This window comes from Cyclopterus lumpus, chromosome 8 (assembly GCF_009769545.1).
Source record: "Cyclopterus lumpus isolate fCycLum1 chromosome 8, fCycLum1.pri, whole genome shotgun sequence".
In the NCBI taxonomy this organism is placed as follows: Eukaryota; Metazoa; Chordata; class Actinopteri; order Perciformes; family Cyclopteridae; genus Cyclopterus; species Cyclopterus lumpus.
The window spans coordinates 12,193,520-12,207,764 of NC_046973.1; the positions used below are offsets into that span (position 1 = coordinate 12,193,520).

At 41.7% G+C, this 14,245-nt stretch overlaps 1 protein-coding gene across 2 annotated transcripts in view; it reads right to left on the bottom strand.

The window, feature by feature from the left end:
- Window positions 1-14,245, bottom strand: part of caskin1 (CASK interacting protein 1) — an 82,564-nt gene that overhangs the window by 32,889 nt on the left and 35,430 nt on the right. For both annotated transcript variants that reach the window (XM_034540414.1, XM_034540413.1), the window contains exon 2: window positions 4,640-4,691. In XM_034540414.1, the coding sequence (XP_034396305.1) occupies window positions 4,640-4,691 (52 nt within the window). The remainder of the gene's footprint in view (window positions 1-4,639; window positions 4,692-14,245) is intronic.

Sequence of the window (14,245 nt, forward strand, 5' to 3'; positions counted from 1 at the left end):
ACTCACTTGTTAAATGGCATCTCATCATCATTTATACCTTGGAGATCGTCTGTGTGTGTGTGTGTATGTGTGTGTGTTTGTTCATGTCTCCTTAGTTCCTCTTTAGCTACTAAAGGCAAATAACCTCTCAGTGTAGAAACTAACCGACCAACCAACAACATCAATTATCCGTGCGTCGATAACACGCTGCTGTTTCTGAAACGTTCCCACTTCCGCACAATGTTTCGTCTGCATTCTGACAGAAACAGTGGTGAAGTGGCAACGGGGAGGGGCAGAGGTAGATTTGGTCTGATTGGTCGGTATCATTTTGGGCCAGAGGGGTTAACAATGTTAAGCTCTCTCTTGTGTTTATGACTTGATGGGTTAGTGGCGCGAGTAGATTCCATACAAAGTAAATGTATGCGAATGACGCAAATAATACAAATAAGCGGAATTTGCTTCATTGAGCAGTCGAGTTGAGATTTTTTAACACAGGCAAGATAATCCGCGTGACGTTGAGATTGTCCTCCTGTCATCACTGACGTCCGGCCGCTGTTGAATCAGAAACTATTGTAGCCGTATGTGGGCACCCAGAGCTCTACGATACCTCATATTAGTAGAGATAAAACTATGTGTATGAATGTTTGTGCACAAACCATATGGTACACACAATGAAAATGGATATAATATATAATACTATATAATATATGACGTTATTTTTGAGTGTTTGGTGGAGCTGCTACAATGTTAGCAAAGCCTTGCACCGATCGATCAGAGCTTCATTGAGAAAACAAGCATTTTAACAGTTGTTTGCTTGTCGTCCCTTTTGTCCGTTAATTGCAATTAAATCACAGCGCAATCTGTTTATTTGGGGGTTTCGGGATTTCACAGGTTTCCAGTTCATCAGCAGCAGATTTGTATCAAATAAACTGATTGGATGAAATTAATTTTAAATGTGTTGGAGAAACATGGGAATGTTTTTTGTATGCCATTTTAGCACAAAAAAGGTTTATTCGTCTAGATTTCCAGAAGGAGTTTTTAACAGGTTCTGCTTTAACAATGTTTGCCTTGTTAATCCTAATATTAGACTTAAGAGATCCAAGTTCACTTTTGCATCATCATGTTTTAATAATAATATATAATAATAATACATTTATTTATATAGCACCTTTAAAAACAGAGTTTACAAAGTGCTCTACATATAAGCAAACAAGTAAACATTTCAGAAAATACATGAGTAAGTATTAAGTAGGCACTTAGGCTGTGCACTATATTTAAAAGACTACATTTAATTAAATTAGATAAAAAAACAGAAGACACAGAAATACTTTTTGTAATATTATTAGTGCCGTGGCTCCTTTTCTATATACGACCCGCAATCTTTTTGCATGTCTGGTACCATGTGTATGCCATAGATATAAATAAACATACAGGAAAAGCACAATCAGATTTCACTTCCTGCGCCAGAAAACAATGTGCTGGCTGAGGGATGAGGCGTTCTCCCCCTCTCATTTGTCCCTTTCTTCTTGCACATGTTCCAGCTTTCCCCATCCGCACGCTTGTATCATTAACGTCTGCATAAACACACATTCAGTGCAAATACGATCGTAATGGAGCTCTCCTGTAAGGCACTCTTGTGTCTCAGTGGGGATCTCCTTGTCAGGTTGTATAAAGAGATCCTCTGTACACTCTAAGTGCTTTGTTGTTGTCACATCTCCAGTCTCTTGTGAAACACACTACTGTATTAGCATATGTGACAACACTTCTCTTTATGTGTATTTCCATCCTACATATCACCCTCACTACTCCACTATTTGCTGCTGTTTTCTAATGATCTCAACCACGAGGATCTGTTGGATTGCTGCTGGTTTTAATGATGTCTTGACACCAACTGATTGATACCATGCTGCTGTCTTCTGCCTGGTCTCTCATAACACCACTTTAGCAATGCCAACAGGAAGTGAATGAGGACCTTTTGTTGTGGTAAAAACAGATTACACAGATTATTAGTGAATAACACTAGTAAGTTAGGATAACAGCGAGAAAAGGATGGGTCAAACAAACACAGGACTTTCAACCAGGAGACCGGTGTTAGTGTCCCCACCTATTGTGATGTGTTTAGATTAGATTTAGATTAGCTATACTTTATTCATCCCCAAGGGGAAATTTCTTAAAACTTCTGTTTACGTATTTCTCTAAGTTTACGGATGTATTTTAAGCCCAACCATGATGCTTTTCCATCATGGTTTTTCTATACATTATGTGACTAGACTGTAAATAAGAAGAGAATGTGGTCACCCATTGCTTTGTGTGCTACGGTTTTAACATTTTGGTTTTTGGTCATCGCCAACTTGGTTTTTAGCAGCCAGAAATAATGAGATTACGTTGGCTGTTTTCTACACACAAAGCAGATGAGGAAATTCTCCAATTTAGAGCGTTTGTTTCAACACTGAGCTCCAAGCGAGTATCTAAAATGACTACGCGTGTGCAGACTCATTATCCATGAGAGCTCATTATAAAACAAAATTCAACTTGATCCTTGTATCCCTATCATACACTTTATTTATGACTTACCCATGCACAGCCATGTTGGCATGAGACAGTAAGAAGCATTTAATGCTGAAGGAAATCATGGGCAGAGGCAATAACAGTAAACAGACTAATTAGATTACACTGTTACAGCGACAGAGCAGCACTGAGAGGATTACTTTTGATCTGTACAGAAACCACTTCATTCAACACAGTTTGCAGTCTTTCAGCTCCATTAAAATTACTATCACACTGAAGCTGTCGTGACTCATGGACGCAGGAAATCACGGATGAACAGATACAGTAAGTGCAGAGTGAATGGAAAAAAGTGAGGGCCGCCGCGAGCATCTGAAACAGCTTCAATGTTCCAGAAACAAACAAGAACTTTGTCTCCTTTTTGTTTGCCTATGTCACATCCCCTTCCAAAATCTGGAAAGCAGCTGAAGGAATTGTCCTACAACTATTATGCATTATTCACGTTGTACAGATATGAATTACAGACAAGATAGTCTGCTGTGCGCAGTAATTAAAACGAGGAAAGCGCAGCCATAAAGCTACACAAGCTTGTAAAAGGAAACAAGCACTGGCAAAGCAACTGGAAACTTTACTGGAAATGTGGCTGCAAAAGAACAGACTGCTGCAGGACGCTCAGCATCACCAACACCCTGTTTACAATCAAATGTAGCCCCTATATGCAGGGTTCTTTAAATGTGGGGAAACCTGCTCAAAAATAGGCGATTTCGGTGCATTCCTTATGTATGGAAATCGCTTTTTGAACACAGTTGTCGTCTTTTTCAATGTATTACAAGTCTTATTTGCATTGTTCTACCGATGCCATAGAAAAACAAACAGGAATGACCAAACGGGGACTTTTAGTTCCTGGTTTAGTTCCTGAATTTGGTTCCTCTGGTTCCATCGTCCTGGAACTATTTTGTCGAAAAGTGGTAAATGGTAAATGCACAGCCTACGGGTTCAATTTGGGGTTAATTAAGCGTCTTGCCCAAGGACACGGACTAGCGGAGCCGGTGATCGAACCTCTGATTGAAGGATGACCTGCTCTATCACTTAGCCCCAGTTGCCCCAACAGGTGCAACTAGAACACGATGGGTATTGTTTCAAAACGTACAATGCCAGTACCAACACCAGGACCCTGAAAGTGAAACCATGACAGTACATCCTTTGATACCTTTTTTTCTACTTTATTCGATACCCAACTTGTGAATGAGAGCATTCAGTTGCGACTTCACCCCACCACAGACTGTGTGGGTTGTAGCTGCTGTGGTAGTGGGCCAATCATCGGCTGTATATGAGAAGGGGACGTTGGTTTGTGGACCGCCGTTTTGAAGGCTTGAGTTGGCGATTTGACTGTTGACATCTTGGGTTTTCTGCAACCGGTGAACGGAAGTGACCATGTCGGTTGTTGTGGCGCCGTGATTGAGACGCCGGGGCTATGGAAGCAACCCGTCAATCACAAGGTAGCCCCGCCCTTCAGAACACCCTGCTTCAATTTGACTCTAAATGGACCATCATTGACTAAATGAACATCATGCTGTAATGAAGAAGACCTGAAACTAGATAATGAGACCATAAACTCATATTTACAATGTTTACTGAGAGTATAAATCAAGAGAGAAGTAGAGTCATTTTCTTATAGACTTCTATACAACCAGACTTCTTTTTAAGGAGTCGCCACCTGATTAGAGAGAATTCTGGTTCAAGGCACTTCAGCATTGGCTTTACTTTTGTAGTTTGACTGCAGGGTCTTAAACCATCAGACCAACAAAACCGGATTGCCACGACGTGGGACCACAGTCCTCCATGTGACGTGGCCTCTGTTTGAACCAGTAACTCACGATTATAAGCACTCAACAACAGGCATGTAGCCACACATGCACACATGCAAGGCTTCTGGCAGCATTAATGCTCCCTCTGTTTCACACATGAACATAAACACGCCATGAACTCGGGTGGTATCTGGGCTAATCCTTCCGCTTTTAATACGATAGAGATGCTGGCAAAACTGTCGTGACAATGCAGCTGTTTCTGCGTATGAATGAGTGGGAGAGGACGACGGTTTAAAAGAAAAGGGGCAGGAGGAAGGGAGTGAGCAAGAATGGGAGAGGTAACTCACCCGTCTATGTCCTGGAAGTTGACATTCACTTTCTTTGCCGACCCGAGGAGCTCTGAAACACAAAGAAAGTCGAACATTAATGGATTTTTGCAGCACATAAATGGACGGTCGGCGGCTTTATACAATATTAAAAGAATCATCATCCTTTATTATGAGTCACATTGTCGTCATATTTTCTCGGCATGCCACTTGAGTTCAGGACCACATATCCGTCTCTCCTTCAGAGCATGCTTGCTTCTGTGTGTGGTGAGGCATGAATGCAAAATTACATTCAAAACCTGCCCCTATAAATATAATATAAACATAAGCAATGTGCAGCTTTCTTACAAGTAATATCTATTTTTTTTAATATATAATTTAATATATTATTATATATATTTGATGATTAAGTGTGACTTAGTTGTGGTGGGTTTTTCTGGCACATCCTGATTGAATCCAGATTAATTTTAGAAAGTTTAGACGGCATTAGATTAAATGCCATTTTCGTCAACAGGATCCAAAACCACATCAACAGCTACTTGTGCTAAGCTAGGCTAACCAGCTGGTGGCTATAGCTTCATAATGACTCTGGTTTCTCCCTGATCATGGTACATTGTGAAGAACCAAACCTGGTTGAAATGGTTGCACTGAGCTACATTTTGATGCGTTCAAGCTCTACTCTCAAAAGCTGTGTAGTGAGCGAAGGTCAATTATAGCGTTATAGTCAAATACAAGCTTTTCGCAAAGAGACTTATTTATTTAAATCTTTTTTTATAATAATTTTTTTCAATGCAGCATTGGCTGACACACGCGTTCAAGTGTCGGTATCGGGAAGGAAAAAATGGTACCGGTACATCTCTATTCACAGTGATGAAATCACCGTTTCACCCACTGTTCCCATCACAGCTCAGGAGGCCTGGTGACTGGCTCGCTGCCAATAGAAAAGTCACAGGTGAAGACGCTAATGGCAAGGTCAACGACCTCTCTCCTGATCTGACGCTGCTCACCAGACAAATGATCGACGCCTGTTAGATCCGACACATCATCAATACTAAAGTAACTTATCTACAGGTAGAGGGAGTCAGAGCACAGCCTCCTTTCACTCACATCATGGTGTTCATTTTCTGCCCCTTGTTTTCATGTCTAATGTCAGCTGACATGCAGCCAAGAGGAGTCTGTACGCTCTCTTTCTGCTTTCCCTCGCCCATTGCCACACGCACACACACACACACACACACACACACACACACACACACACACACACACTCCACGGTGCAGGAAACAGGACAGTCCCTCCATTGTAGGGGAGAGAGCTCCCAGCGCCACTGGGAGAGGGACATTTATTTCCTAACAAGCTATTTCTGGCCGCTAAATGCAGGGATTCACTCATATGCACAATCTCTCTCACAATCTCTCTCTCTCTCTCTCTTACACACACGGACAAAGAGCTTTTAAAGGCACTATCTGCATCTTCTGTTTGAGTGTGTATGTGTGTGTGTCTTCTGCAGACTTGCCGACCACTGTGTGTTTGCATGCTGTGAGAGGGATGTAACACCATAGGAAATGATATGCATCCACTCACATGCACTAATACGAAGGCGTGGTGAAGTTGTGGTCGACATGTAGAGAAGTTCGGTCAGAGAAACGATAACGCAAAACATTTTAAGAGAGAGGAAAAAGAGAGACAAGGTCAAATCTATGTATTACCAATAAGCTGCGTAAAATGACTGGCCACTTACCAAAAAGGAAGAAAAACACATTTGTCTTTGTTCACAGTATTCCACATCTGTCCAGCAGCCTCTGACCTATGACTCCATAACACATCATCTGACCAGCAAAATTCTATAAACAATGGGTCCTTTATTTTAGACAGAGGTATCGGCTGTAGCTAGCAGGTGAATTAAGCTAACATTAGCTCATCGAGATTGGTCGGAAACGCTGTTTCCTGCTGACATTTTCATGTGGACTCATTTTAAAATGAGAATCATGTAAAAAGGTCCTAAAATATGAATTTGACGGCTACATGCTATTGTGCTAAAGGACTGATGCTAGAGCTGCATGACCCAGGCAAAGAAATGTTAGCATCCTCACCAGCTGATGATCCATGTAGGAGACATGGAAGGGATGTCTCCCTTGCTGTGTGTTTGTGTTGAGTCCCTCCTGGTTAAATAAAAAAATATGTTCTGCCCAGGAAAAAACTGGGCTAGGTTTAGGCAACAAAACGACCTCGGCTGAGTTTAGTAAAATATTGTGACTGAGGTTATAATAAGTATGTTAGTTGCCTAGTTAGGTAAGTCAACTTATTCAGGATAACTTAGTACATGTAACGTTACTTAATGTTACAGAATTTAACTTGAAATAAGTTCATATTGACTTTGGGTTCTGCGGGACACGAACAATGGTATGCTGGGTGAAAGGTCTGCGGTAAGTACCACGTCCATTTACCCCAAACTACCTCCCCAAGCAAACCTGACCTCCTCCCTTTCTCCCGCCATAACTATGGTCACGTTGAGCGTCATAGTTTGAGACTTATGCTGCGTTCACACAGTTTACTCGCCCGACTATTTGTGGTTTATTCGCGTCATTCGCGCCTTAGAGGGGGCGTGGCTTATCTCTGTGGCTTTACCCCGTGGAAAGTTATCATTTCCGCCATCCACCACGGAAGAAATAACCACTATTTCTGCTTTATACTTGTTGTGGACATCCCACAAACGTCGGAACATCAAACGACCTCTTGTTTGGGTTCATAACATCACCCAACGCTTTTGGTGTGTACGCAGCATCAGGGCCTCCAAGAACTGGCTGCAACATCTAGTATGACCGTTCAACTGTATGAGCAGTGACAACAGTACTGTGTGCAGAGAAGAGTGAATATGATGATCGCTCTCAGCAGACTAATCAGGCTGAACACACACACACACACACACACACCTGGTTCAAAAAGCAAACTGGGTGATAAATATCTCCTGTCAAAGTTTTTGCTATTGCATCATTGTGCCTCTGTGGGTGTGTGTGTGTGCGTGCGTGCATGTGTGTGTGTTTGCTCGGCGATGCTGGACAGCAACATAGCAGTAGACAGTAATAACAAACAGTGAAACCATGGTTATGATGAAGCCACCCAGCTGAAAAACACACACTCACACACTCACGCACACACACACACACACACACACACACAGATACTGTGGGAACTCGTAAATACATTCATGTCCTAACAGAAAATGCCACACACTCCTAAATTCTGAAAAAACACATTAAAAAAAACACTGCTGCATTCACAGCTTCTGCAATGTGGGACACTGCACTGACTGCAGGCCGCTCACTGTCAAAGCATCCGACAGCACCCATATGTGTTCCCAGTCTCCTACTAGCCTGGAGCTGCCTGCAGCGAGGACGCTATCTGCAGAGCAAATTGACACGTAATAAAATGCAGCACAATAGAGAAATCTGATTAATCTTGGCTTCGGACTGTTTTGTTTTGTGGAAATCTGAAAATAAACTTTCCCACGGAAGCAAAGCTTCTCTGAAATTGCTGGCGGCGAGTAATCTCTACGAAACTGAGGAATAAAAAATCAGTTTTTATAAAGTCAATTAAAAGTGTTGAACCCTTGGGGTTTTTTGGAGAGCTTTTTTGTCTTTGTGTGCAAGTCGGGGTGTTTGCGCACTGCCTTTGGTTATACGATAACGCAAAAGAAAGAAAAATGTGTTTTAAGACTGTGCAAGAGAAAATATATATATGAAATACTGCAAACCATGAAATGTTGCTTCAGCAACTGTTAGTATGTTGAAATATGCTGTACATAGGTTATACAAATGTGTTGAATATTATTGGATATGAAAATACGTATACAAGAAAGATATGAAAAAACGTAAATTGAAGGTAATTTAAACACAATGAGCAAATTTATCCAATTATATGCCGGGTTTCATGATCAAGGTAAAGAAGGGTCAGGAATGTTTAAAGCATCTTTGTCTATTTCAGAAAACAACATTTATATCATTAGCTGTTATTGTTGTTCCACTAGTTCCTATACCTCACTGAAATCTCTCATTTTAAGCTAAATGAGCATATACTACAGCATCATTTGCACTTAGAAGTTGAAATTGTTGCAATATCAACAACATGAAAACGTAGGCATATTAAAATTGTGTAGCCTACTTTTCATCAAAACTTGGTTTCCACCTTATCCACCAAAACTCTTCTAAGGTCATTTGCCCTTAACAGTCTTAGAAGTGCATACATTGGGTACGACTGGAAAGCTCTTATGGTTGTGGAAAAACATGGCTTTTTGTTTGGTATTGCTCAAGGTCTTGGTGTCTTAATGTGGTATTTTGGAGGGATTCTTTGAACAATTCTATATATTTTTGAGTGGTTCAAAAATAGTTAAATTTAGCATTAAATCTTTGCGACAAATGGTGTCAATCCAAAAATTGTTGCAACAGTTTATATGGTGGAAGTGATAATGGGAATGGTCATCACTTCCATCATAATGTTGTAAGCCCCTCAGCGACAGCTGATGACAACAATAACATGTTGATATTAAGCAGGTTTAATGTTTACCATGTTCACTGTCTTATATGTTAGCGAGTAGCGGTAGGTGTTTTTAATTGGCCCAAAGTGTTAAACAGATTAGCACAAGCCAATTTAAAGGATAACATGAAGGGACCATGAATGACCAACCAACAGACCAACAAACCGCCATTGCCATGCCAAGAGCCCTGCTGCTAGCGTGGCTAAAAATTACCATAACAAATTAAACAGAAAGCAAATTAAACAGAAAGCATGACGCACAGTTGAGTACGGTCATGTTCCTGGCTGGATGTTTAGTTATTTGCATTCCTACAAATGTCCATGTGCTTCTTAACTGAAGTGTTCTCACTTCTGGAACAGTTCCTGTTTCACTTAGGCTCTGTACATAAGTGACATATTTGCGTGTGAGCTAACACCACCCTGCCGGTTGACTTGCTGTATGCTAATTTTAAAATTGTAGTGTCTACGCACGCATGTTAGAAAAGGTAAGATATATCCATATTCCAATTATGAGATGTAGGCAGTCAAGGTAAAAGAGACTACATGGTTTTTACAGAGGGATTATTTGCAGTCTGCTGATTCTCTGCTTTCTTACCCCTGGCCAAAATGGGCTGATTTTATCCTCATGGGAGAGGAAAAAAGAACAGTGTCATTGCTTTTCTTATTATGGGGAATACAGAGTTTTTTGTACAGACAAACCTTAAACAAGGGAGTTTATATTACATGGAATCCATTTAGTTTAGAGGGAAACGAATGGAAAGGAAACGTTAGCTTATAGCCTAAGCTCTCATGGCTTTCTCCTGTCTCTCCAAATTTCTTTTCCCTTCCTCTCTGACTCTCTCTCTTTCTGGCAGTGAGGATGGAAAATAGTGCTGAACACTGGAGTTCTCGCTGAGAGTGGACCTGTTGTCTCGGCCCTGATTGATCTGTCCCCATTCCGCCTCCTCTGACTATTTCATCCACCTCTCCGCCCCCTCTATCCTCATTTTCTCCTTTCTTCCTCTGCTATCATTTCCCTACAGGTCTGCAAATGAGAAAGATGATAGTATTTCTTTTCTCTGTCTTGCGTAATCATTTTCCTCTCTGTTTCTCCATTGTAGCACTTGCAGTGCAATTACATTGGCAGGCACGGTAGCAGGGCCTGTATTCATGCATTATTGCTGCAATATTAAGGTTGACTTTATTCTTGAACGGCACCCTGCGGAATCCAATCAGGAATGTTGTAAAACTACACTCTAGTGTCGGTTTAACCTTTTCGAACTGCGGCGCACACGTACACACACCTGCACGAATATATGAGAAATTGCTGGTTGTTGGGTTGACAGTGACGGTGGTGGAACATTTTGAAAAAAAAAATATGGCCCAACCGCTTAATGCTTTCCTGTTTTGGTTTACTCTCACCGCTCTCATCAGGATTTTTGGCAGCAGCAGTCAGATGTTGTAAACAAAAAAGTTCTAAAAATCCACGAATGCTACCTCTCCAGCAGTTCACAATCTTTTCCTAAACCTAGTTTTTTGTACAGACAAACGTTAAAACCTAACTAAGTAGTTCACAATCTTTTCCTAAGCGTAACCAAGTAGTTTAGTTGTCTATACCTAAGTTGTATCCTTTTCAGATGGAGAACAACTGTTTGCTGATAAATTCACCACAACTTGAAAGGTGATAGATAATGTGTCAGTGTCGTGCACTCTATGTTTAGTCAGTGGCATTGCTTCAGTGTGTGTGTTGAAACCCCATTAATCTTCATATTTTGCAATAAATGCATAGTTGTTGAGGAAACTCGATTGGCAGTTGTTTTGGTTGTTCATTCTAACTGCAGCCTAGCTTTTAAACCAGTGATATGAGGGGGGGATGATCTTTGTTAAATAACCCCTCCCACTTCACTACTCCATGTAAAAGAACACACGCACGCACACACACACACACACACACACACACATACACAGACATGTAAAAACACCCGCAGAAAATGCACACAATCCTCTGGTTTAGAACCAGTAAAGACATAGAAAAGCCATCTCTCTCCTTCATCCCTGTGTGGGTTGAATAATTGTTTTGCTTTGGACTTTGTGACCCCCCGCTCCATCATCGAAGAAGGACAGAAGCTTTGTAAAAGACATCATATAAGGGCAGAGTGGGTGAGAGCGGGAGCTCGGCCAACATCGTCCAGTGCCTGCCAGATGTACGCGCACACAGTAAATCGACACGGCCTAACCAAATACACAAGCATTACAGTGATTTGTGAAGCACATAACTCTGATGTCTCAGTAAAAATAATCAGCGTTAATAATTTATCCGCATATACTATTGGACAGATGAACTGTGCTAGTGTGTGTGTGTGAGTTTTGGCGTGGTAGGAGCTGTTTGATCCTCGTTGACCGTCCCTGCTTCCTTTTTCTTCATCAACCAACACTTGGACTGAGCTTCCTGAGCAGGTAGCACACACACGCCATCTGCTCACTGCTCTCACACACACACACACATGCAAACAAAGTTCACATATCTACTCCTCCGTATTCTTTTACGACCAATGAGCAAACAGTGTGGTTTGAACGTTGCGTTGAACGCGGCCAAACGCTCGGTGAGCCGACCGTCATGAAAAAATGCAGAGGTTTTAAAAAAAAGAGGGTTGCTAGATGAAACGTGCGGCTCGACTGGAACTCAAGTGTTCCGCCAGAGAGCGAGCCGAGCCGGGAGGAGGGGTAGCGGCAGCAATGGGGGGGGGGGTCAGTTCCACATCTGTTGCTGTTTTTCCATCCAAGTAACCGGTGCTCGGATGGAAACGGGTCATGCTGGAAAAGCATGAAGACATTTGGATGGGTGGCATATTGTAGAATCTATAGGGGGGTGGGGGGGTATTGTCATTTCATTTGGCTAATTTAATGGTCTGTCTGAGTAAGTCAGAGCTTCTGGCTAAAACAAAACATATTTTCCCATCTAACTTAGCGAATTAAGGATTCATGTAATGTTTGGGGCCAAACCAGAGTTGCTGGTTGTTGGAACAGTAGAAAGACAGTTGTTTCAATAAGGAGAATAACCGTACGAATATTTCCATTCTTGAGTTTTTATTTTATTCATACATTTTAAGGAAACAAAAAAAGGCCAGGAGAGCTTGTGGAACGTAGCAAACTTGTAGCTCGGACAAGAACACATCCCCCAAGCAGAAACTACTGACTACTAAGTTGTTGGGCAGTTGTAGAATTCTAATATATCACCCAACCCTAACCTGAGAAAATCAAGACAACTGCACCTCCCCGACACACATCACTCCCCAAGAGGCCCTCTATGATTCTACTCCATCTTTGGCTCCAGAGAAAACTGGGGAGAAAACAAACCATTTTCACTTTTCATTTTTTAAAGCTGGGTGGAGCTATGCTGGGAATTTATAAAACCCTCTGGACCAATAAGATTGATTAATGAGGTAATTTGTCCCACCCTCGTCAAGCCCAGTCGGTACACGCCCTATGAGTGCAGTCAAGAGATCTAATCCGACAACATAAGTGTGTGGGTCCAGTATGGTTGAGTACAGGATTTATATGCAACACCACTATACGATATAGTAAAGGAATCATTTCAAAGTAAGTAAAGTAGTAAAACCCTTCACCTAAATATGTGTGTCATGTGTTGTACCTGCAGATGCTGCACACACACGCACACATAGATACAAACACACAAACTGAATATCAGCACCATTTTGTTGCCTGCCGCAGCAGAACTCTGGGAAAATACTGATTTCACAATGTTGCTGCAACACCTCAGCCTGGAGCCGAACCGATTCCCTGCCCACACACACACACACACACACACACACAACTAGGGCGCACTGGGTTGCACAGAGGCGGTTGCTAGGCAACAAGCATCCTCCAGCTCTCCTTAAACATGTCGATGTGTCGTGCACATGCACATGATTTGAGTCACATGCACACACACACACACACACACACACACACACACACACACACACACACACATCCTCATTGCCGTAATGAGAGAGGTGACAGTGTGACATCCTTTCTTCCAGACCGAGTAAAACAGCATCTGCCTCCGCCAGAGAGAGACTGCTCTACTCAGACATTCAACTGACGCCAGATCAGCCGAGCTCGATGCAGCAAAATAGCATTTGGTTCATTACCACAGTTAACTCATTAATTACTGTAAGTATAGTCTCTCTCTCTCTCTCTCTATCATCGCCGTTGACCCATATGGGATGCGGGTGGTAAACGCACTAATTGTGGGAATCAAAGCAAAGCCATTAAAACGGAGGGCAGTGCGGTTAGTAAACACGACAACGCCAGGGATGAACAGCAGCATTCACGTTACGAAGAGACATACAAGTGATAGGATGGATGTAGGATGTAGTTGAAAGCTCTGGGGGAAAAAAGCTAGTAAGTGGTCCTTTTTGTCAATGGTTACAATTTGGTTTCATCACTTTTAGGAATAATTGTAAGTCATGAAGTCACACAGTAATGAAAGGCCCCCCAACGATGTGTAAATAACTATACAAACTATTCGATAACGTGAGGATGAGAAACAACAACAAATTTTGAATGCAGATGATTAATTATTTGATCAACAGAACATTGTAATTGTAATTCGACAATAAAAGGACTTTTGTACATGTCACCTTGGCTCTGGGAAATCATGCTGTCCATTTCATGGACAGAAAATAATCCACAATATGAAGGGATAATGACAATTAGTGTTAGTTGCAGCCTACATATTTTACAACAAGTTTGGCTGTAAAATAATAATAAAAAAACACCATTCCATGTACAAAATAATTTACGTAACACAATTCAAACGAACTGTGTCATTTTCTGGAGGACAAAGATCAGTCATTCCCGAATGTCGATCCCTGAAACAGACGTTAGACAAGGAGCTTAAGTGCAGTCGTTTCTTACCGATTGAATAAACCAGACATTAGAACTCGATTAAACTAAAATAGAGTAGGACTGATGTCCATATTGCCTATATAATCTCTCTCTCTTTTGCTACCTAATTGAACCCGGGACCAACTCTGTCACTCAGAGTGTTGCCATGGGACACTTTCATTGATTGACAGCCGCATTATGGGCGAGCAGCAGCCAACGTCACA